The following is a 25,423-nucleotide window of genomic DNA, read 5'->3' as shown; positions in this document are numbered from 1 at the left end:
TTATTTACCCCAGGCTGACAAGACAGAGAAACACCAACAAACGAATGAAAGTTATAGGACTATTCATAATGGTACAAGTCATTCTACCAAACACCTGGTGTCTGTTATTATTGTCTAGTAACGTTATTTTCTGTATGTCATGCCACTTAGATTGTAACTTCCTTATAGATATCCCATGTGCTGTGTCTCTTACATTATAGTGATTATTCCCTAATTTTCTTTTAGTTGCTCAAAAGTCATTCTATTTTCTGAAGCCAAACTAGTAAAAGTGGCCAATGAGATGTGATTCATCTCGGATAATGACTATGCTACTTCTGACATTAAAATAAAAATACCCTGGAGCACCTGAGTGGCTCAGTCGGGTAAGTGTCCGACTTTGGTTCAGGTCAATCTCCTGGTTTGTCCGTTTCAGACTTGCTTCAGGCTCTGTGCTGACAAATCAGAGCCTGAAGCCTGCTTCAGAGTCAGTGTCTCCTCTTTCTGCCCCTCCCGTGCTTGCATTCTGTCTCTCTCTCTCAAAAATAAATAAACATTAAAAAAATTAAATTAAATTAAAATACCCTAAGATCACACAGCCCAAGGGACTTGTAAACATGGGTATACATAGCAACATCTACAAAAGTGATTCTTTAACTTTTTAAGGGTCACAGACCTTTGAGGCTCTGATGAAATGAAAAGACTTTTCTCAGAAAAATGCAAATACAAAATTTTGCCTATAATTTCAGGAGGTTTACAGACCACTCCTCTCAGCCCTCGAAAGTCATCATGGCTAAGAACCCCTAACACAGGGGGACCGACAGACGATGGCTGCTTATCACCGTTATCCACTCTTTCAACCATTCCGTCAACAAATTATCTTAAGGGTTACAGTTTTTCTTTGTTGCTGCCAAGCATATTCTCGCCTTGTGCATCAGGAAATAAGATATGCCAGAAATAAAAATAAATCATTCCATAAGTTGAGAACTGAGTTATATGACTTAGAATCCAGAATTTTTTCAGAACAACAACTCCTTTACGTCATTAACACTACAATGTACAGCTTTAGTATACTTAATATCTCTCATAAAAATGACTTATATATATATGTTGTATGTATATATTAAAAATGTGTAAAATCAGTCATAAAAGTATGACTTTCTAATGAAAATAATGATTGTAGGCTATTGATTGTTTTATAACTTAACTGCCAACCACAGTATAGCAGACTTTTTTTTAATTCCAGTAGAGCTGACATACAGTACTATATTAGTTTCAAGTCTACAATATAGTGATTCAAAATTTCCATATATTACTCAGGTCATCAAGTGTACTCTTAATCCGCTTCATGTACTTCACCCATCTCCCCACCCACCTTCCCTCTGGCGACCATCACTTTGTTCTCTATAGCAAAGAGTCTGAGTTTTGGTTTCTTTCTTTCTTTTCTCTCTTACTTTGCTTGCTTGCTTGTTTTCCTTCTTTCCTTCCTTCCTTCCTTCTCTCTCTTTCAAAGTTTACTTATTTTAAGAGATAGTACAAGTGGGGAAGAGGCAGAAAGAAAGGGAGAGAATCCCAAGCAGGCTCATGTCAGCATGGAGTCCACTGTGGGGCTCAATTTCACAAACCGTGAGATGATGACCTAAGCCAAAATCGAGAGTCAGATGCTCTAACCAACTGAGCCACCCAGGTACCCAATTTGCTTTGTTTCTTAAATTCCACAAGTGAGATAGATCATATATACTAGTTGTCTTTCTCTGACTTATGTCACTTAGCATTATACTCTCTACATCCATCCACGTGTTGCAAATGGCAAGATTCATTTTTACAACTAATATCCCATTGTGTGTGTGCATACACATCTTCTTTATCAATGGGCTGCTCCATAATTTGGATATTGTAAATAATGCTGCAGTAACCACAGGGGAGCATACATCCCTTCGAATTAGTGTTTTCATATTCTTTGCATAGATATCCAGTGGTGGAATTATTGGATCATATGGTAATTCTATTTTTTATTTTTTGAGGAAAACCTCCATATTGTTTTCCATGGTGGTTGCACCAGTTTGCATTTCCACCACCAGTGCATGAGGGTCCCTTTTCCTCCACATCCCTGCCAACACTTGTTATTTCTTGTCTTTTTATTTTAGCCATTCTGACCCCTTATTTTTAGAAGCACCTTTTTATGTGTCTGTTGGCCACGTGTATGTCTTTTTTGGAAAAAATGTCCATTCAAGTCCTCTGCTAATCTTTTAATTGGATTATTTGTTTTTGGTGTTGAATTATATAAGTTCTTTACATATTTTGAATATTACTCCCTTACCAGATATATCATTTGGAAACATCTTCTCACATTCAGTAGTCCTAATAGTTTATTTTTGCTTTTATTTCCCTTGCCTCAGGAGACATATCTAGAAAGATGTTGCTACATCCAATGGCAGAGAAATTACTTCCTATGTTCTCTTCCAGAAGTTTTATAGCTTCAGGTCTCATATTTAGGTCTTTGATTTATCTTGAGTTTATTTTTGTGGATGATGTAAGGAAGTGGTTCAGTTTTAGTCTTTTGCATGTAAGCTGTCCAGTTCTCCCAGTACCATTTGTGGTCGTTCTATATTCTTGTCTGTTTTGTCATAAAAAAGTCATGTGCATTGCTTTTTTAAAATGTTGATTCTTGGGGGGAGCCTGGGTGGCTCAATCAGGTAAGTGTCCAACTTCAGCTCAGGTCATGATCTTGTGGTTCATGAGATTGAGCCCCGCATCAGGCTCTGTGAGGACAGCTCAGATCCTGGAGCCTGCTTCAGATTCTGTGTCTCTGCCCCTCCCCTGCTCGTACTCTGTCTCTCTCTCAAAAATAAATAAATGTTAAAAAATTAAAAAAATAAATAAAATAAAATGCCGATTCTTGGGCGATGGCTCCAAAGATTGTGCTTCACTAGGTATGGGTCAGGCCCAGGAATCTGCAGCATTTGTAGCAAAAGGGCAGAGCACCTACAACAGAGAAAGTGTTCAAGCTTGTTGACTTAGTGAGCACTACAATAAGGAAAGACTCCATCACACAAACTTACGGTGTTTTTCTTCTGGCTTGGTTTGTTAGATGACGCTATTCCAAGGTAATACCATAATTCTATCATGATCTAATAAGGGAAGAAGATCCATTTTCCAGAAATTCACGTTTATGAAGATTAATGTGTAACCCTAAGTAAGAACCCTCCCCTTCCTAATAGGCTTTGGTTGCATTCAAAGGGAAAAAACTGACATGGAGTACAGTAGCCACTAAAATATGAAAGAGTACTGTCATATGACTAAGATTACCAGAAAGACAACATTTAGGTCTTCCAACCCTGTCTGAATTACCAGTACGAAGTACAGTGTTCACACTGTACATTCTACTTCAGTTCTCATCCTTGTACTTTATTTCCTCAACAAGATGAAATAAAAATAAATTTTCAAGTTAATATATAAAAGCTACTTATCACAATTTTTCAGTTAGTCTCAAATGTGCAAAATATAGCACTATGAAAGCCTCGAAAATCGGACATTGTGCTAAGTAAGTGCCCTCCAGGAAACAGCACCATAGCAAACCAGGCCATGACCCCCCGAATAGCTGCACTGAAAATATGACTACCTGAAGGTTTTAGTTCAAAGAAAAAGTACCTTGGAGGTGTTCTGGAGAATGTACAGGTGTTAGTCTGTCAAATAGATGTACCTGGTGGCTAAAGACAAAAAGAGTTGGAAGCCACGTGGAATTCACATTTGTATAATTAAGTTAATAAAATGCTTCTCAATTGTTCTACTGATTAAAAAAAAAACTTTTTAAAGTCCCTATTATATTTAAGAAACTCGAAGCTTTCTGCTTCTTTACCTATTTGATGTTTGAAAGGAAGTGTGTTTAACCCAGAAATTTTGTGGTTTTATGTCCTTTTTGTTTGTTTATGGCTCAAGTACAGTGGAAGAGAAGCTCTAACTCTATATTTTTATGAGGTCTTTTTCAAAGTGTTTGATGGTATACAATTACTAAATTACAGAACTGCAGTGGTTCTCAGCCCTTTGCACACTCTGGGACTGTCTGGGCAACTCTGAAAAAAAAAAATTACTCATGTCTGGGCCACACGGCAGGCCTGTGTAACCAGAATGGAGGGATTCCGGAGGCCCCAGCACCAGGACATGGTCAAAGTGCCCTCTGATGCACAGGAGGGTCAGCATGGAGTGAGAGACAGGTCACCCCATAGACATCGCGGAGCCCCAGTACGAATGAATGACTCTCTCCCAATTAATTGTATGAAACAGAGGGCTCAGTTCTGCTTCTCGGTATGGTCAACACCTCTCCTTTGCCCTAGAAAGTTCCTTCTAATCTGAGCAGTCAAGGAGATAAGGCGGAGCGGTACACCCCACACAGGACAGCCCTGCCTGAGCACTTTCAACTCCAAAGTGCCGCCAGGTGAAGAGGTGAACCAGAATTAGGAACCAGGAATTGTGAGAATTCTGTCAATTCTACCCACTCGACACACAGGTCCGCACTTCTGAATGGGAAAATTAACTAGTGCATAAGAAAATCAGCTGAAAAACCTGGCACACTGGCTTTAGACTGAAAGGTCAAAGTAAAAATACAAAGACTGCCAATATGAGTTGTAATCTGAATTTTTCTGGATATCACGATACATGGGTAAAAAGGTAGGAATAGGGTCAGTAGCTTTTTTAATCCATAAACACTCATTTTTAAAACAGATTTGGTATACTTCTGCTTGAAGAACAGAGAGTAAAAATAGGAAGCACATGCTAAAAATGTGTTTCGTTTTTGTCTTTGTTGTTTTAATTAAAGCCTTCAGGCCTAGACAGAAGCGAAGTAACTTACTGTCCCTCATTCCTTGGAATGTAAATTTTTATTGTACACAGCTATATTTCCACTTTTGAATAAAGGAAGGAACACTGAGGCAAAGAGATCATCTAAACATTTCACATAAAACTGGAATCGTTTACCTTTAGCATGTATGCACAGTTTGAATGACTCTGAGAATGAGGAAGTCTATAGGAGTCAATCTTAAAAATAACCCATACATTTCAAAATCTGATTTATCATTTCAGCTGGAAAATGAAACAGAGTTATACACTGCAATATCAACACTTAAAGGATGAAATGCAAGCTGCTAAATTACTAAACTCTGATTCTCAATTCAGTTTTACAAAATAACTAGTTTAATGGAGACCACAGGTCCTTATGCCCTACTTTAAGAAGCACCTGCATATGCTGAATGTCAGTTGCACTGTAACCCGATGCCTTCAATCTCTATGGTAGTATTCGCCCCATTTCATTCCGCCTGCTCCAAAGTGCTACTGGATACCTGGTCAACAACGTCAGTGAACATAGTAACTTACTCCTTTTCATCTTCTATTCTGTGGGGTTTGTTTTTTTTTGCTGTTGTTTTTCCTTCTTTTTGCTCTAACATAATAAGCCAATTCATGCCTTTGCCTTAGTTTTGGAAGGAATTATATGCCAACATCTAGGCAACAGATACGCTTTTTCTTAATTTAAAATAACTATGAGGTTGCACACTACAGTAGTAAATTTGTAATCAACTTAAAGATAATGTCTTAAAAGTACAATTAAACATGTCATAACACAAGAACACCCCGGTAATTACAAACAGTACAGCGCTTGCTGGGGTTTTAAACGGTGGTGTAAAACTAAGAAAAACCGCCACCCAGCGATGCAAATGAAAACTGCAGTTTGTTTTTGTGTAAAATGAGTACCCTGGAGGATTACTTCAACTTCACTACTGAATGAACCAATAGCTATTACCTTCTTATGTGAATAGGAACTGGTTACAAGGGAAAGGATGTTTTTCTACAAGGCTTCCCCCTCCTTTTTCTTATTCAGCACACTGGACATTTTACAAAGGCTAAAAGCTTTGGAAACCTTAACAGGGAGAAAGCTTTCTTTCTGTCCAAAAGTGAGCTAATTTTATACGGGCAGTCCAGATACTCCGACTATCGGCAAAGTGCCTCAGCTCTGCCTGGACCCCAAATCTGAAGTCACGGGGTCCTGACTTCAGCAACTTAGCAATGTAATCTAGTAGTTGTCACCTAAAACCTAAGCAGGAAGGCTTTCCCAGGGTAAAATGTACTCTCAAGTGGGAAAAGAGAGGTAATTTGTATCTTTAACAACATTATTTACTCTGCCCATTTTAGAAACAGGTTGTAAAGACTACCTACAACAATAATCTTAAATTTTGATCCCATATTGATACAAAGTTATTGCCATAAATATAACTGTATGTCAGTCTTCACTTAGTTGTAGCGCGTCCCAAATGCAACAAAACCCAGCGTATATACATATATTTTCTTGCAATGTATCTACTACACATGAGGACCAAGAAATAACCAAAATATATGTGTGCCAAGTATGAGGCATATTAATAAGAGCATTTCATATCTACCATTCAACCTATTTGACATCTTCCAAAATATTTCATACAGTATGCACGGAGACTAAAGTAGATATTACATTTGTCAGTATATAATCACATGATAAAAAAAAAAAAGCAACTTAGCAGAACAAATCAGCTTAACAAAAAGGTTACTTTTTTTTTTTTTTGAGAGAAAGAGAGAGCACCAGTGCATGAGGGAGGGGCAAAGGGAGAGGGAGGGAAAGAATCTTAAGCAGGCCCCATGCTCAGCACAGAGCCCAGCAAGGGGCCCCGAGGTCATGACTGTGAGAACATGACCTGAGCCCATCGGGAGTTGGATGCTTCACCCACTTAACCGACTGAACCACCTAGGCACCTACCACTCTATTTTTAAAGGCAACCAACTAGGGGCACCTGGGTGGCTCATTTGGTTAGGAGCCCAGCTTTGGCCCAGGTCATGATCTCACGGTTCCTAAGTTCAAGCCCCGCATATGGTTCTCTGCTGTCAGCACGGAGCCTGCTTCGGATCCTCCATCCCTTTCTCTTGTTCTGCCCCTTCCCTACTTACCTGCTTTCCCTCTCCCCCCAAAATTATAAATAAAAAAAAATTTAATAAAGACAACCTGCTATATTGCTGATAATCTGTCCTAACCTTTAGCAGTCAAATCAATTACGTCGCTAACTGCTGATGCAGTTTTTACTAACTAAATGATGTAAACCATCCTCCAACCTCAACTTCATTACGGAGATTACAGTTTTCTGCAATATTTTAAACTACTTAAAATATTGCATAGTGCAAAGTTTGGGGTAGCCAAAATTCAGTTAAAATTGAAGCCAAACTTTATGATCTACCAACCCTCTTTTACTTAAACCACAAAAACAAAGAAGAGGCACCTGGATAGCAGAGTTGGCTAAGCGTCCGACTTCAGCCCAGGTCATTGTGTTGCGGTTTGTGAGTCCCGCATTGGGCTCTGTGCTGACAGCTCAGAGCCTGAAACCTGCTTCAGATTCTGTGTCTCCCTCTCTCTCTCTCTGCTCCTCCCCCACTCACACTGTCTCTCTCTCTCAAAAATAAACAAACATTAAAAAAAGCAAAAACAAAGAAACACACCACTTTCCCTTTGAAACACTAGGAATACAATGTAACATTTTTAAAGAGCTTAAAATGTCACTAAAGTCTTAAAATTTAAAATGAGGGGCGCCTGGGTGGCTCAGTCAGTTAAGTGCCTGATTTCAGATCAGGGCATGTGTTCAGAGTCCCTGAGTTCGAGCCCCACATGGGGCTCTGTGCTGCCGGCTCAGAGCCTGGAGCCTGCTTCGGCTTCTGTGTCTCCCTTTCTTTCTGCTCTGCCCTGCTCGTACTCTCTCTCTCTGTCTCAAAAATAAAATAAAACATTAAAAAAAAGTTTTAATGATAATATAACATTTAAAACAAAAGATGGGTAGCTTGATCGTTAGGAGGATTAGGTTCTAAAGTCAGGTTATCTGGACTAATTCCAGATCTGCTCTATGTTAGCTGGAGGAACTCAGAAAAGTTCAGTCCTCACCTGTATGTGGATGTAATATGACCATTTCACCCAGAGGCTTGTTCTAAGCATTTTATACATATTAACCTATTTAATCCTCTCAATAACCCTATGGGGCTCATACTGGTATCACGCTCATTTTCTAAATGCCCTCCCACCCCCAGAGTTTATATAACTTGCCCAAAATGGTGGAAGGTGGCAAATGTATCACCCCAAAATATGCCGCTTGGGCATAAAGATTATTTTGAGCTAAAGGCACTTGAAAAATAGCAGGTGCAAGAAGGGCACTCTGACCTCCCCTTTCCTTCCCGAAAGCTGGAGATAAGATCCCCTATGGAAGACGCCAGGAGGAAAGAAGCATTCTTATCGCCAGAAGTGGAAAGAAAAGGCCAAGAGAACTCTGTACAAACAGATCTGTTAAAAGGACTCTTGTCTTCCTTTAGTCTCCCCACCTACTCACTTTTCCACAATGGCCTCTTCATTCAACCTGATATAGAAGCACACAGGTTTTGCCACTTCTTTAGGTCTTCATTTTCCTAGGGGGCTCCTGTGTACACCTAAATCCCTGTGCGCGTCTCTCCTGCTAATCTGTCCTTTGTGTATTTCCGTCTCAGGCCCAGGCAGAGACCCCCAGGGAGAGCGGAGGAGGTCTGCCTCCCCTCCAAGATGGAGACTCCGGCAAGTTGTGGAGTCAGGGTACAGAGCCAGCGGCTCTGGCTCGAGTCAGGATTCTTATCTGCACTTCACTGCAGTGCCTCTGAGGTGTTCCTGAGAAAGAAAGGAGGTGGTGTGATGGGTGAGAAGAGAAAGAAGACACAGGAAGAGAGAGCCGAGACTGACGCTGACTGACATCCTCACAACTTCAGGACAGTAACTAAGCTCACAGAGCAGTAGGCACGCAGGGATTTTCCATGGAAGGTGGTGAAGGGCTAGAGCTGTGCATCTCAGTGGAAATGGAGCTAAACAGAGACAGGCTCAACACACACGGAGGCTGGAGGAGGAGAAAGCCACAGCAGACATCCAGGGGACTTGTCTGGCTTGGATCATTTGAACCACCAGCTGTACTTCAAACGACATTGCTGTCCTGGAACGATGATGGACATGACTCCTCACCATGACGGCCAGGGACACCAATGTTACGGGTGAGGTACGGTGCAGGGATGAAACCCACCCAACTCAGTCCAAGTCGGTCCTGGGAAAGCACCCGCAAAATCCAGGAAAGTGCACCCTTAGAGCTTAGGTATATCAGAGGGAGCAGCTGAACAGGAGAAGAGATTAGAGGAATAAAGTGCTGGAAATTCCCTCACGAATTAGCAAATCTGAAAGTTTCTGTGTCTTCTGAGGCTCGGCTAAAGACTGCTTCTTTAACCAGAGTCTTTCCTAGAAGTAGAAAGGTCCACAGCAGATGAGCTTCAGCCGCTGAGGCGGAATGCACTGGAAACCAGGCCCCTGTTGGGCTAGCTATAACCGAAGCATCCACATGCTCCCAGCTACCAGACACTGGAGATTTTAGAAAGACCAGCAGCAGGGCGTTTTCTGCTGTGGTTAACACTTACCTCTGACGTGCTGCAAAGTTGCAGAACGCAGAGCCAGAGAGGTAGAGAGGATGCATGAAGAGGATGTATAAAGTTGTACGTGCTCACAAAGATGTCTGTGCACTAAACTCACATCCCTTCAACGGTGATTTGATTACGAAAAGAGTAATGCTGATTTCTAATCATGCCACAACAGAAAACAGCAAAGCTCTCTGCACATGTGTTAAGACGACAGAGAAACAGAGAAGAGTCTGGAAAACCAGGCTTTGCTGAAGCACATTTCTGAGAGAAGAATTTTGCATGAGACGGCCAGAGACGCAGACCAGAGGCATCCCTGAGGGTTGGTTACTGAGGCTCCTGCAGGAGCGAAGAGGGAAGCAACACCGGCAGCTTTCAAGGGACAGAAGTTGGGACTGACGGAGCCAGTTTTGACCCGCACGCCAAGGCGTCAAATTCCTGATGCGGTAAGAAGGGCCAGAGAAGCAGTCATGTCATGGGACCCCAGTTTATACCCATCAGAAAGTTCCCCCAGAGAAACCACTGGCCCTGCTCACACAATGCCTCACTCTCTTGCCTCAGTGCAGGGGGTCTGGACAGAGAGAAAACAAGGCTGAGCACCTGAGTTATTGCCCTGGTCCTAGAACATAGGAAGCAGATTCAGAAACACTTCCAGACAGGAAGGGGAATCTGCCAGCGCCACAGGTTGTGGCCTGCCAGACTTCACTGTGGAAAAGATGGCATATTCTGAGGTAACATTTAGCCATAAGAAAATCTGTAATCTGGTCTCCCGGAGATTAAGGCCTAGAAATAGAAGAGGGCCAGGCAGGTGAAGCCCTTGCGTCCTTTCTGTGAGACACCAGATCCTAAAGAGAAGGGCTGAGAGACAGAGACCTACCCACCCATACTTCTACAAGTGTGGAGAAAGAAGCATGGCATGAACCCAGCTCTGAGAGAGCCAATGCTGAGAATTCAGGATCGCCCTGAAATGCAAGGTACCAACCTCTACTTTTCAAGACATCTGAAGCCAATGTGAGGGGACCCCTGTCTGATGGGGCCAAGACAGAGACCGTAAGGGGTAGGAAACCAGAATCTGGAGACAGAGACACCTGAGAAGCATCCCAGGGAACAAATACCCAATGAGTTCGTGTAACTCCTTTCAGGGAAGAAGCAGAATTTGGCAGGAGGAGATCCAGAGTGGGAGAGGATGCATGGGAACACTGGACTTTGGCTCACAACCCCTGGGGACAGAACTTCTGGGAATAACTGTACAAAGACTGCAAATCTCTTCCTCGGGGGAAAGACACACGACATGAAGGAAATATTATTTTTCAGAATTCTCCTTGGAAAGAGCATAGTGTTTGTTTGAAAGACATTTTTTTAAAGCCCCCAAAATAGTAATAACTGCAGGTATCAATTTGATAATAGAAAATAAACTAGTCAAACATTTAGGAGACGCTATGTAACATATTTTGATTTAAAAAGTATACTTCATTCAGCAAATGACTTACTGGATGCCTAATTTAATTTCAGATGCTAATTTAAGAGGCAAGGTTTGGTGCTATTTATAAAAACAGAACTTGACTTTGTCAAGGATCCTTCAAGACTCTGGTTTTTTGCAATTAAGAAGGTTGACCAGCTTATCACATAGAAAAAAAAGAGATGATTTTTACACATTTAATTTGAAGGATACAGCCAAAGTAAGATATAAGAAGTATGTGACTTGACACAAATACTCTAAGTGACTAGGGAGCGTTATGATTACAGACATCACACACATAAATTAATTTGGGAATGAGTAAGAAAGAACTAAAAAACCAATCACATAATTTTAGAGTAAACTTTTAAAGTAAAAAATAATTCATCCAATGATGCTTTTGTTTCTGAAAAAGGCTCACCTAAAAGGACAAATCCATCTGCTTCTGTCTCTGGTACCGAGGGCTTTTTAGATTCCGGGGACTTTCTGAAGAAGTGAAACATCACTGCTGTCTGAAACAGAAACACCACACGATGTCACACTCAGATGAAACTGTAAAACTCTTAGAAAAATGACAAACATAAAGATATCACAATGATTACTTGTAGGAACTCCATTACCAGACTTAAAACATAAGCCCTCTCTTGGTGTCAGAAGACAAAGCGAGAAATCAAGAGGCACAGACTTCCGGTTCAAAACCACGTGTGCCTTGAATCATGCAACCTCTCTCTCAATTTCTGAACATGCAGGAAATAACCCAAGAAATTATTACATGGAAAACTAAAATCAACAGATAGCCCTAGGCTCTGGAAGGATCTCGCTACCTATATATCAGACACGGGAGTGGGGAAAGAAAAACAAAATGAAATAAAAACTTGTCCAGGTTTCTTGTAATGCCAGAGTCATAAAACTGAGCCCATCTGAAAAAAGAAAGGAAGGCACTTCAAACATTCTCCACAGTTAGTTACTTCATTCAGACGCTCAGGATTGTATCCATGGCAAACAACGTTAAGTTCCCATCAATGCAGATCTTTGTGTTGGTAGGATTATGTGCTGCCCCCAACACACACACACATGCGCACAAGCATGTGCATCTCTTTGCTCTTCCTCCTCCCATCTTTATACACTCGGGGAGAACACCGACTCCTAGAAACAACCGGGAAGGAAGTGGAAGGGGACCCAGGAGGACCCATCACGTTCTCAGCACGGTCCCTATAAGCAAAGCAATGTAAGGGCAAAGAAAGAAGTCCTGCTGGCACTAAGTGCTCTGCATTTTAATTTTCATATAGTCCACCCATACCAGAAAATCAAGCAGGGGAGGCAGATTAACATTCCATCTGACCAATGGCCTTCTAGAAACTGAGAAGGGTACTGGGGTTTGTGGAGGTCGACATGCCCTGAGCTGCAGGCCTGGGGGGATGACAAAGAAGCTGATTTGCTGACAGAAAACATATTTGGCCGAGTTCACTTTTAAAGGAATAAAAACTGGAGAAGAAGAAGACAAGGCCTGTGATAAAGAAAACAGTTCAGTAAAGGAAAAGGAACAGCCTCTTAAATCCTCAAAGAAAATGCTTACTGGATATGGTGACGGCTCCAAAAGAAAGGTCTGGAAATAGTTGACCCTCAGCAGAGGACAAGGAGACGCGGCCTGTGTGAAACTGGTGAAAAACGAGGTTAGATGCAAAAACAAACGCAGAAGACGAAGAGACGAAGAGTGACATGCTAAGAATAATCGAGCAAGGTCAAGAGAAACCTATGCAGGGAGAAACTGGATCAGAAGAGAACTGGTTGGTTTACACCCAGGCGCGTAAGAGGAGAGAGCTCAGATCCAAAGACTGGAAAGACGGGAAAAGGCAACCAAGTTCTCAACCCCAAGCAGTTGAAAATGAAGGAGAGAAGTACGCTGAAGGAATGAGAATTGATTAAAACCCAGTGTTGGGTCAGGATCAAATCAAGAAAACACAACTGCTATACATGATACTAAACCTCAATGTGGATCAATGTGGCACACAGTAAATTCCTTCATTTGGGATAAAATGGTTCCGGAAAAACAGACGAAGTAAGTAGGTCTTCTGCTGAAGGCTGGCAGAGAAAAGCACCCTCAAATAATTAAAAAGGGAGGAGGCATATGTGGGCTGAAAAAGATGAGAAATGTAGCAAATCTGAGAGATCTCTAGCAAAAATTGTAGGTCTGGTTATTGACACATGAAGCTGACTGGAATCAAAGAGCTGGGAAGCCAACAAAATTTCTGAAAGCTGTATGGCCAGAATGACTACTACTAGTCTGGATTAAAAGAGGGCTATGACTAGTGGATTTTTAGGATAACCCTTTAGACAGGAAGCTGCCAGAGAAAACTGCTCAGCCCCCCAAAGATGGCCTATTCTCCATTTCCCACTTTAGGGAGGGCCAAGGAAGTTACTGGAAGAGGAAAAAACTCCAAGAGGGTGGAGCCATTGGGCACAGAGAACAACGGACTGGGGTTCTCCCAGGAAGCAGACTCTGGGCATAATTCAAGAACATCCTCCAAACCAAGGTGGGGTTCCCCCCCAAAGCCTGCTCCCTGGAATGTCAGGACTGCGACCACCCCATGATTGTTGTGTCTCTGCTGTTCTTCCCCTTTCTGAGTGGGAGTGGCTCGGGTAGGGGGTTTCCCAGTCCCACCAGAGTGGGAGGGGACTGAAGGAACAGGTCTCCTTAATTCAGGAATTCTCCAGACCAAGAGATGGCACACGGGGCCTGACGGTGAGATACTGGACTTCAAGTGTGATGCTGTGACCGCATGGGGTCATCTGGGTTACTGGCCTTGGGGAGGGGCAAGCCATTTTGCCTACAATGAGAAGAGCTGTTATATGTGATGACCACTAATGAGAACCAGGGAATCATTAGGGTTGTTCACTGGCTCTCTGCCTCATGGAGCCATAGGACTGCAGTTTTCTTCCCTCCTTGGGAAGCGTGTGTGTAGGTATGGCCATGCGGCTTGCTTAGTTTACCACACTGCATGTCATCGGGGTGCTAGAGCAAGGAGCTTTGCGAACACAGAGAAAGAGAAGCCCTTTATAAAGTGGTTTCTGTTCTAAATATAAAGAAAAGCCTAACAGAAGGACTCAAATTTCCAATACTTTTTCATGTTTGACCACAAAACAGAAATGGAACTAACATGGAAATTACAAAAGTGGTCTGGTAAGTCAGTCTCAAGCCCCAAAAGTTTAACTATGTTGTTACAAAAGCCAGACCAAACTCCAGTGTAGTGCAAGAATCTCTCTCTTTTTTTAAATTTTTTTAAGGTTTATTTTTGAGAGGCAGAGAGACAGCGCATGAGCAAGGCAGGGACGGAGAGAGAAGGAGACACAGAAGCAGGCTCCAAGATCTGAGCTGCCAGCACAGAACCCATCGCGGGGCTCGAACTCACAAACCGTGAGATCATGCACTGAGCCGAAGCTGGATGCTTTACTAACTGAGCCATCCAGGCTCCCCAAGAATCTCTTCTAATTAAAGTATTTTGTACATCAGTTATAACTTAATTAAGTGAAACGTTTAAGTTTTTCATGACCCAAGATATCAAATTTAAACTATATAGAGGCTGCATCAGTTTGTTGCTGGTATGACTGACTGGCAATGCATAATATTATAGTCCCTTCTTTCAGAACATTACAAACATTAGAAGAGGAGAACAACTTAGGTTCCAAGAGTCAGGAAACTTCCAGGCATGAAAGAAACAGAAGTAACAGTAAGAGAAAGGAAGCAGAGACAGTATCAAAAGAGCTCAGAATAGCAGCAAAGAATAGTTTGCCACACATTTATGTGAAACAGCTCTAACATTGTTACAAAGTTCCAGTCACCCTCACACCCCTCACTCCACCAACCTGACCACCATCCCTCCTCAGGACGTTTGTACGTGAGAATAACATCGGGGTTCCCTTGTATGATGAACAGTACTGCTGGCACTAGTAATTGATTCCACAAGGTACCTCACGTCAGTCTAACCAAGTGTCTTTACAGAGATCACTCCATGCATGAGAAGACTATGTCCTGGACACCATGACGTACAATCAAATTATCTTTAACACATGATATTTTTTCCTATCACTGAAACACAAAGGTAGGTCCCCACTGCAGCAGCCAGATTGAGTTGTTTTAAGATTAGAAACGAAGGAGGAGAGGGAAGTAACTAAAACCCCACTAACATGTACTGAGCTCCTCCTACGGTGTCAGTCACTATAGCAGAATGTCTTACCCATGCTGTCCCCTGTAACTCACGGTCACCTCGCCAGGCACACTGAAGTATTCACAATGTGTGAGTGAAGAATTGAAGTAGATTACGAATTGGTCCAAGTTTATGTGGCCGCTAAACAGCACAACTAGAATTTTAAACCAAGTCCTTTTGGAATCAAAACTGAAAGATTTTCATCAACAAAGCCCCAGAAACAGAGTCCTTCGCATCTAGGACACTTGTGTTGGACTTTAAGACAACAGCTCCCAATACCAGTCACATCCATTTCATTAATTCTGTTTATGTCTTTATCCCATTCCTTCTTTCCCAAGCCTGTTCAGCTCTAGGTTCTGAAGACATTTACTAATCCTACACCATCTAAGTTCAAGACCTTCATTTACTTTCTATTTTATAAACATTTATTAAGTGCTTAGGCCAGATACTGATGGAGTCTTGTAGAGGCAAGCACTCAACTTCTATACAGCAGGAACAAACACTGCAGCCTCAGCCCAGGACATTTCTGAGGCAATCATCTGCAAAAATAAGAGTAATTTTAGAGCCCTATCCCCCAGGCAGAGGAAGCCAGTAATAGTCGTGCTGCTGCCCCGAGCAGAGTTTATGGTAAGCCCTCAGAGCTCATGCTTCTGATGGACATGGCCTTTACAGTTGGGCCTCTGCTTGGACTTCCCAAGTATATTCCAGTCTCATTTCCTTACTTACAACTTTGAATATTTTTAAAACTGTTTAAACTAATAGAACTTTACACTCATCAACAGGAAAAATACCAACATTTATATTTAAAAATCCCTTCTGAGCCAGCAGCAGCCCTCTTGCCTGGCTGCAGGCTAATTCTCCTAATTCTCAAACATGGGACTCCTGGGGCTCCCTTGACAGATCCGGGGGTGAAGAATTCACCTGCCCAAGTCACAGGCTGGGAGAAAACACCTGCAAGCCCCATATCTGTTAAAGAACGCATATCTAGAAAATATAAAGAACTCTTAAAACTCAGTAATGAGAAAACAACTCAGTACAAATTGGGCAAAAGATAAGAACAGACCCTTCACCAAAGATGTGTGGATGACACACAATCACATGAAAAGATGTTCAACATCCTTAGTCATTAGGCAAATGCAAATCAAAATACCACTCCGTACCTATTCAAATATTTAAAAGTTAAAAGGCTTGCCATGACAACGTAAACACACACCTAGCATATGACCCAGACCCTCCCCTTACAGGTATTTACCTAAGAGAAAGGGAAGCATATGTCCATATGTGTCCGCAAATGTCATATAGCGTTTTTAGTAAGGGCCAAAAACTGGAAACAACACAAATGTCCAAAGGGCTGATCAGTGACATATACCTATCACTGTTTAGTAATAAAATGGACTGAAGTCCTAAGTATGCTACCACATGCATAAATCTCAAGTAAATAAATAAATAAGCTGAATGAAAGAAGCCAGACCAAAACAGAAAAAGATTCATATTGTATGATTCCATTTATACGAATTTCTGGAAAACGCAAACTAATGCGTAGTGATGGAAAGCAGATCGGCGGCTTCCTGGGGAACGGGGACGTACAGGAGAGGCAGGAGGGGTTATAAAGAAGCATAAGGAAACTTCAGGGGTGATGAATATGTGCATTATGGTGATCGTAGGGATGGTTTGAGGGGCATAAACATAACTCAAAACTCATCACACTGGACACTTTCACTATTGCAATTTATTGTTGTTTATAAAATACCTCAATAAAACTATTTTAAAAATTCATTATTAGCACAGTATCCTAGATGTCATATAAACGTTCAGTTCACAATGGTTTGGAAAACTGTCTCCAATCACTTAAACCAGTGTGTGTTACAGAGAGTCTTTGTATAAAAAGCAAAATGCTTCTTTTCTCTAAATATTCACACAGAACTGAAAAATAAAAGGGTAGTGTCTTCACTTTCAACAGTATACAGAGACTGTATCTCAAAGGGCCAGCCTGATCGCTAGGCAGGGCAGACCCTATTGTTCTGAAGGGGCAGAGGGCAGGATAAGTAAAATATTTATTTTTTCCTATTATTGTAAGTCTTACCTTTTAAGTAATATTACTCATGACAGAAGAAGTCAGGCAACCTAGTTTTCTCAATTGGATAATCTTCTTTCCATTTCAAGACTTCGAGATAATGTAAATACATTCCTATCTGTCACTGATCAACAAGCAGCCACTTACCTGTAATAAGAAAAACATACAAGTTTCCCCTGCTGTCAAGAGTGTTTCTATGAAAGCTTTCAAAAGCCAAAATGGTATAAAGTGAAGGAGCCATTGCCATTAATTTATATGGAAAACATTTGGAACATTCCCAGACTCTAAAATAACCTCTCTTGGGCTTTTTGGATACCTTGGGACACATCTTACTAAGGCACACACAGAATAAATGCAGATGAAACCCAGAGGCTCTCGGACTCAGGTCAGCTTGATGCTGAGGTGCTAAGTGTAGTTCCCAGGGAAGGAGCTTGGCAGGGTCACTCTCGCTGCTTAGGCTGCACAATGCCTCTAGAAGGGCCCGAAGGAAACATACTGAACACATTTTCGCTTTTCTCCTTTTTTCATAGGAGTGAAAAATCCTCTTCAGATTTGTTTCAGCTAGCGAAAACAGGTACTAAGGTAGGTCTTTCGTAAGAGCCAACAGTAGCACGCATAATGTGAACTTTCAAATGCATGGGATACCTGTACAGAAACACACACACACACACACACACACACACACACACACAGAGTCTTTTTCTTCAGATGTGCTCCGTAAGGATTCCAGAAGGATCGGTGAGAATTAGCAGAACCCTGCTGGACTTCACAAATAGGTAGCCTTGACTCCAACTTCATCTGCTGGGCACGGGACAGACACAAACAAGAAGGAAGGCCTTTCCTGTAAGAAGGGTCCCAATGAACAAAGAGCGCAGTGTATTCAGAGGACAGCAAAGGCAGTGACCTCAACAGAGGCATGTCAAAAAGCAGCAGAAATCAAGACTGCAGAAGAAAGGTGGAGACAAATTAGCGAAAGGGCTGAAAAGTTAAGAAAAGGGTAGGCTATCCAGAGTGGCAGATCAGGGTTCATTTAATGTTACCCTGTAGTCTAGGATCTTGAGGAAATTAGTGTTTCAGAAAGATCAAGTTTAAAATAATGTGCTAAAGAGCTGATGAAGAGCTTGGAGTTAAAAAGAAAGTTATAGCAAAAGGGACTGGATTGAGATGGGAGATATATGAATGAAAAATAAGGGATGTGAAGAAATAGGGAGCTGGGCCTAATGACTCCCAACTCCACAGAACACAGATGGAAAGGCATTAGTACAAGGGGACTCCAAGTGCAAGCCTGACAGACTGAAGAAAGCAATAGTAGGATAAGAAAAGTAGGAAAGGGAAGTTCATCTTAAAAGAAGAAAAGAGAATGAATTCCATTTCAGACAAGTCAGATGTAGGGAACCAGTGACTGTTGCAAATGTAAATATGTAGAATGTAGTTGGAGAGGGGCATCTGGGAGGCTCAGTCCATTAAATGTCCGGCTTCAGCTCAGGTCATGATCTCGCAGTTCGTGGGTTTAAGCCCTGCATCGGACTTTGTGCTGACAGCTCAGAGCCTAGAGCCTGTCTTCGGATTCTGTGTCTCCCTCTCTCTCTGACTCTCCCCTGCTCAAACTGTCTCTCTCTCTCTCAAAAAATAAAAATAAAAATAAAACACTAAACAAAATTTTTTTAATGTAATTGGAGAAACAGAACCTAGTGCTCCAGAGAAAGGGAGCCATTAAGCATGTAAGTGGTAGCTAAAATCAGGACCGTCAGTGTTATTTCAAAAGGAAAAATGTAAAAGTTCAGGGATTGAGATGATAATCTCAAAGATCTCAAATTATACTATGAAAACACATCCCCTTGATTATCACCAAAGTAATGTGTACACTCCCTTTTCTTCAATATTTTCAAAAACATACTTGGGTCTCTTATCAGGACTTAAATGTTGACTATATCGTTTCATGTTTCAAAGCTGCAGAAACAACTGACCTCTTCAGCATTACCCGGGGGTGGTGAATCCAAATGCCAAGCAGCTAAGTGCACATGAAGCCAGCCTCCAGTGAGACAGAAGGCTCCTGAAGGGAGTGTGGGCCTGGGCTCCCACAGGCACCCTGAGAAAGGGAGGGCTGGACGGCGGAGAGATGCCCAGGGAGCCGCGAGGAGGAGCCCTTCACCCAAACAAGGCTTGTGAGGGCCTGAGTCATGAACCAGTGGAAGAGCTTCTGAAGGCTCTGAGCTAGGAAAGCCTGGAGTCAGATGTGCCCTGGGTGCTATGGCTAAAACAACAGTAAAATCAGTCCTCACCACACACACACACAGGAGCAGGCTGAAGCTGCGGCTAGCTCATCTCTCCCCTGTGGAGATGATCCCAAGGCGTCTAGAAAGCTCTCCCTGAAGGTCTAAAGCTGCCTCAGTCTGAAGGGCCCCTTTTAACACCCGTTTATGGGACCAGGAGCCAAGGATTCCCTACGGCCTCGCCTGCTGGTCCAGCCCTTGGAGAACCTTCTAGCGGAAGAGACCTCAAGCAGTTTTTTAATATGTCGTTTTAGCTGATATGATTTACTTGTAGGTCTTTACTGATCTGTTTTAAAAATCTTTTTGTATATTCTTTACAGTATGTCTTTTTACTGTATTTGTTTTATACTATTTTTATCCTTCCTGTAGTTTTCCTTATTTCTTTAAAAAAAAAACAACGGGTTTGCTAACTATTAAAGTAATTTCTATTCTGTGTGTGAAGGAGGGGAGAGAGGTGTGTTTATTCTTAGAGAACAAAAATATAGAAAAATACATACCAAACCTAATCATTGTTGTTACCAGGATGCATGGCCAGTTTATATTTACTTTAGAGTTCTTTTGTACCTGTGGTTTTCTATTACAAGAAAAATAAAACACAAAAGAAGGCACCTTTGGCATTTCCAATCACTGTTCCATGTAGGAATGTGGGTCCAGTATCACCATGTCTGGTATTTCAAGTGAAAGCAGAAATCGGATTATTTTGGAAAAAACACTCTAGTTTTTAGCTGATAGCAACAAACTCAAAATATGTAAAAATTCTCCAGAGATTGAATAAATCATCCACAAACTGGATGTGGCCTTCAGGTGCAAAATTTTAAACTTAGATAAGGAATGGGCTTAACAGCTTACATCTGATCAGTATAAAGAAAAATTGTGAAGGCTTTGGAATTCAGTGAATATTCTGGCTAGCTTACTCACCTGGGTTATGGTACTCTTTGTTTATCTTTGACCAGATTATGTTATAGATCTGTAGGACATAACCTGTAGAAAATTGACAGTCATGCAAATAATTCCTGTCCAGAGAAAGGAATTGGTAGAATGCATTAATTACTGCTCGTGGGGTAGTGAGTAGTTTTATACCATTTATAAACTCAACATTTATTTCTCTCTTTGACTATAAATGTGCCATGATACTTTGAGTTCTCGTTTGAACCAGTTAGATCTTACTAGTTCCCTCCTTGATGGGTTCAGTAAAGTCTTGCAGATTTTATACCTACACGAGAGGACTTTAAGCTCTTTTTAAATTTATCCATTAACTTTGGACTACCAATTAGGATTACTCAAAATTTCTCCTCTGTTTTGCCATCCCACATCGGTGTTTTATTTTTGAAGGTTTGTGATATTGATGTAACAGGGGAAAGATGCAGCCATCTGAGAAGATAAGCAAGAGAGGAGCAAGGAAAGAACCTGATGACACAGATGAGCTCCCCAGAAAGCCAATTAATTAAGATGAAGCATTAGCATAAATTTTATTTCCACCTCTCTGCTATTTCCACTTCCCTGCCCCCCAAAAAGAAAAAACACTCAGAAAAGGAAAAAAAAACAAAGAAGGGAATCTTGGATCTATAGCTGTGTTTCAAACTGCAGGTCCCAGACCTCTGGTGGAAATAAATTCGATTTAGTGGGGCACGACAGCAGTTTTGAATAGAACGAAATAGGAAAAACAGGTCCCTGGGTGACTCAGTTGGTTGAGCGTCTGACTCTTGATTTCAGCTCAGGTCAAAATCCCAGGGTCATGGGATCAAGCCCCATGTCACACTAAGCGCTGACTGTGGAGCCTGTCCCTGCATCTCTCTCTGCCCCTCTCCCCTGCCCACAAGTGCTCGCTTGCGCACGCTCGCTCACGCTCTCTCTCTCTAAGATTAAAAAAAAAGAAGAAGAGAAAAGGAAGCAAAAGGATTATCAAGAGAGTATCATATATGGTAAATAATATTTTATGAACTTTTGCTTTTGGGTGCATGTGCTAGGTCATGATATGAAATGTATTTCTTAATTTGGGTTACAGGCAAAAAAGTCTCAAAGTCACTAATCATATTTTACGGCTCACATACCCCGTTAAAAGAACTGTGAAAATTTATGCATCCCTGCATTTTAAGGTAATATCTAAAACTTTCCATTGAAAATTATAAAAGATGTAGTTTCTAGCATATTATAAATATTCACATGTTGAAATAAAAATGTTGTAACATTCTTTTAAACTTATCCAGTGGAGGGGGCACCTGGGTGGCGCAGTCAGTTGAGCATCTCACTCTTGATTTCAGCTCAGGTCATAATCTCACGGTTCCTGGGATCTGCACTGACACGTGGAGCCTGCTTGGGATTCTCTCTCTCTCTCTCTCTCTCTCTCTCTCTCTCTCTGCCCCTCCCCTGTGTTCTCTCTCTCTCTCTGAAAATGAATAAATAAAAACATTGTTTAAAAATAAAATAATCTAAAAACCAGAGCATTTTAATATCCACCATCAACCATTTAAAAAACACATGAACAAGCTCCTTTCTAACAGGAAGAAATTTTGCATTGTTTTTTCCTCCTTGAAGCAGTATCTCCATTCCATTTCCGCTGGTCTGGAGTAGCTCACATTTGCCCTTAGAACACACCAGGGCAGCTTTTAGACGGACCCAGATGAATACAAAGTGGCAGCGGCAACCTCACTTTGAAGAGTGCCTGTCCTCTAATACAACACGTTGAACCTTTCCACTTGTCACCTAACCGTTAAGTGACATCATGCACATATATCACAGCCATTAAAAACTGAAAATATATGATTTCATAAAACTCACTTCCCCTAACATGACTGCATCATTGCTTTTAGCAAATGGATAAATTAAACAGGTATGATTTTTTAACCAAAACAGAACACCTAAAAAACTTATAAAGTTGGAAGATCTCGAGATACAAATTGATAATTAAGTAGCTTCAGGTAAGACAGGATTCTGGAAGAGTGCCAAGGCGCCCCAGAGAACTTCTCGGTGCAGATTCCAACAGGGCCCACGCTGGGACTTTTTCTTCTTCATTTTGTAGGGGCTTTTCCCCCGATCTGGGCCTGGGGCTGTTTCCAGCCGATCCCCACAACTTGAAGACTTTAACAGTTGGCTGTCTGTGCCGTGGAGGGCGGCACAGAGGCTGCAGCTGGTAATCTCAGCTGCCCGCCGCTGGGAGCTGTTGCCAAGCATCCGCTGTCGCCATAATTACGAAACCCTGCTGTCATGCAAGCGTAACGTAATCTGGAATTACTAATTTTCTGGAATTTTCTCTAGCAGGATTGCTTTTCAAACATATGATAAAGTCATCTTGAAAAGTCACAGGTTGGTCCAAGCAAATTTTTGGACAAAACCTTTCTTCTTCTCAGATCCTTTTTCCATCCCTGCCTACAAACAAATGGTTTCACTAAAGGTAAAATGGACCACGTACAATTTTACTCTCCTCCATTACTCTGTAAATAAATATGACCCCCAAAGTTTCTCTTCGAATCATCAGGGAAGTTTTGTGTAGTTTTGTTGTTGCTGTTGTTGTTGGATTTGGGGATTTTTGTTGGTTTGTTTTCCTTTTAATTAGCTGCCCTATTATTTTCAGGATCAAGAAAAAAATGATTTTCAGGATCAACAAAATAATCACTGGCATCCTGACAGTGAAAAGAATTGGCTGCTTTTTCCTTTACTGCCCCTTTGTTATAAAATGAAATTAAAGAATAGAACAGCATAGTAATGTCTCCCCTGATTCTACTAATTTAGGAAAGTAAAATCTCCTAGTACATTAACCAGGGTTTCCCAACCTCTCCACTCCAAGCATTGGGGCCAGATAATTCCCCGTTGTGACCTGTTCCTGTGTAAGGACACAGGTCTGAATCAAACTGACTCTGACCTTGGAGGCCTCTGTGTCAGCTTCTCAGACAATAGAAGGCACACATTGCCCAAGGCAGGAGGGACCACCCTTGTCACACCCAATCAGGAAAGGCCAGCTAACACCCTTAACATTTCTAAGGGCGGGCCTAGAAGGCTAGTCACGCCTAAGTGAGGGTCCTGGGCCCACTCTGTGATTGGTCAATACTCTAAATGTTGTGATTGGCTCCCACTAAAAGTATCGATGTATGGTTAAAGTTACTGCCAGTATTGATAGAGGATAGGGATTGGATCGCTGTGCCTATGTTGTGATTTCCTGTAACTCCCCCTTCCCAAAACTCAAAAAAGCCCTACCCCGCCATGTTCGGGGCTCTCACCATGAATCCACTGCGCCAGTAAAGTCTGTGAGCCCGAGTTTAGGTTCGGCCAGCCTAAACTCGTAATAAAGTCCTTTGCTTTTGCATGTGTGACTCGGTCTCCTTGGTAGTCTCTGGTTTTTGGGGGCAATATTGGAAACTTGGGTATAACACCTGTAAGGATGGGTGTGATGGACCTATTATGTGATGCACCCCAGTCAGCAGACATCTGAATTTCAAGAGGTTTTATCTTCTTAAAAAAAAACACAAATCCCTTTTAATGCAGTGCACATAAAATAAAAAACCATAGCTTTTTTTTCCTAAAGAAAGATGCTAAAGATTATGAAGAGAGACAAAAATTTAGAAGATAAACCTGTTGCCTTTATAAGGGCTTGCAAACAAATTTCATTTATAATTTACATCATTTGGGTCTCATTCATTCACCAAGAAGGTAATTTAGAGTCAAGTTTTAATGTCACCCTGACTGTAATGACACAACATGTTTTTGTTTTAGAAGAGCTACAAACATAATTCTACATAACTGCCACCAAAAAGTCATTTACGTTTTTTTTTATTAATGATTGTTTTTAAGTAAACTCTACCCCTGACGTGGGGCTCAAACTCATGACATCAAGATTAAGAGTCACATGTTCTACCAACTGAACTAGCCAGGCATCCCAAAACCATTTAAGTTTTGCTTTAAATAACACAGAATCCAACAACACAGTACTAATTTCTACCCACTGCATTCAATGTTGCCACTCTGAAATGAAAAAAAAAATCCTGAAAAAGATTCCAGATAACTCTATCAAAAAGCATCCCTTCACAAAGAACAAATATCTTGGAGCATCTTTAAATAACGTCCTATGGGAGAATGCAGTCCTGAGGGAGAATGATGTACAGTCACAACTCTTTACAACTCCCTACAGCACAGAGAAACCTAGAATGAATAGAAATAATAATAATAAAACATTCAGTGCAGGTCATCAAACTGCTCTATCTGCTCACTTACATAAGTTTAACACATAACAGGAACTATCACACTCAACTTTCAGAAGGACTCACTCCCAAAATTGCTGATAAAAGTCTGTATCATTTGACTTTCTTTTCTTTTCAACTCATAAACAACAGATTTATATTTCATAACTCTGAAGGCTGGAAAGCCCAAGAACAAGGAAGATCCCAGCAGATGCACTGTCTGGTGAGAACTTGCTGTCTGGTTCATACATACATGGCTGTTTCCCTCCCCCTGCTGTCCCCTCACATAGTGGAAGGGGTCATTTTACTTTCAAAACAACCTAAATGTATCACCAAAAGTCTTTACCTCCTCTCCAAATAAAAGCAGACTGCTATGGGATTACCTGCCTGGCTCAGTCGGTAGAGCATGCCACTCCTGATCTCAGGTTCATGAGTTCAAGCCCCATGACAGACATGAAGCCCACTTAAAAAACTAAACAAATAAATAAACTGCTAAAATCTAGTCATTTGTTCACTAGTTCACTTTTTAATTCATTCAACCAACGTGTTTTAAAGGCCAAAGACTGGCCAGGCACACTGCTAGGTCCTAGAGAAACAAAACTACACAAGGCACTTTCTCCAAATTCAAGAAAGGCCTCGGTCTATTTGCTGCCTCAGGGCCTGCTTCTCTGACGCCTGTCCCGGGCACGCGGGTACGAAGCCTGGTGCGGAGTCCTGGGGAAAAGCAGCACCAGCACTGCAAGCAGCTAACAAGCTGCTGAGAGTCGAGAAGGGTTGCTGTCTGTCGG

The 25,423-nt window shown here is 41.6% G+C and overlaps 1 protein-coding gene across 5 annotated transcripts in view; it reads right to left on the bottom strand.

Annotated features, from left to right (window-relative positions):
- UMAD1 (UBAP1-MVB12-associated (UMA) domain containing 1) overlaps positions 1-25,423 on the bottom strand; it is a 215,601-nt gene that overhangs the window by 182,567 nt on the left and 7,611 nt on the right. For 4 of the 5 annotated variants that reach the window (XM_029929433.1, XM_029929462.1, XM_029929450.1 and 1 more), the window contains exon 2: positions 11,334-11,424. In XM_029929433.1, the coding sequence (XP_029785293.1) occupies positions 11,334-11,415 (82 nt within the window). In that variant the 5' untranslated portion in view covers positions 11,416-11,424. Of the gene's footprint in view, positions 1-11,333; positions 11,425-17,200; positions 17,339-25,423 lie in introns of all 5 variants that reach the window. The other variant, XM_029929443.1, reaches the window with a different exon arrangement.

This window comes from Suricata suricatta, chromosome 2, assembly GCF_006229205.1.
Source record: "Suricata suricatta isolate VVHF042 chromosome 2, meerkat_22Aug2017_6uvM2_HiC, whole genome shotgun sequence".
NCBI classification, from domain to species: domain Eukaryota; kingdom Metazoa; phylum Chordata; class Mammalia; order Carnivora; family Herpestidae; genus Suricata; species Suricata suricatta.
This window is presented reverse-complemented; position numbering and strand designations above follow the sequence as displayed.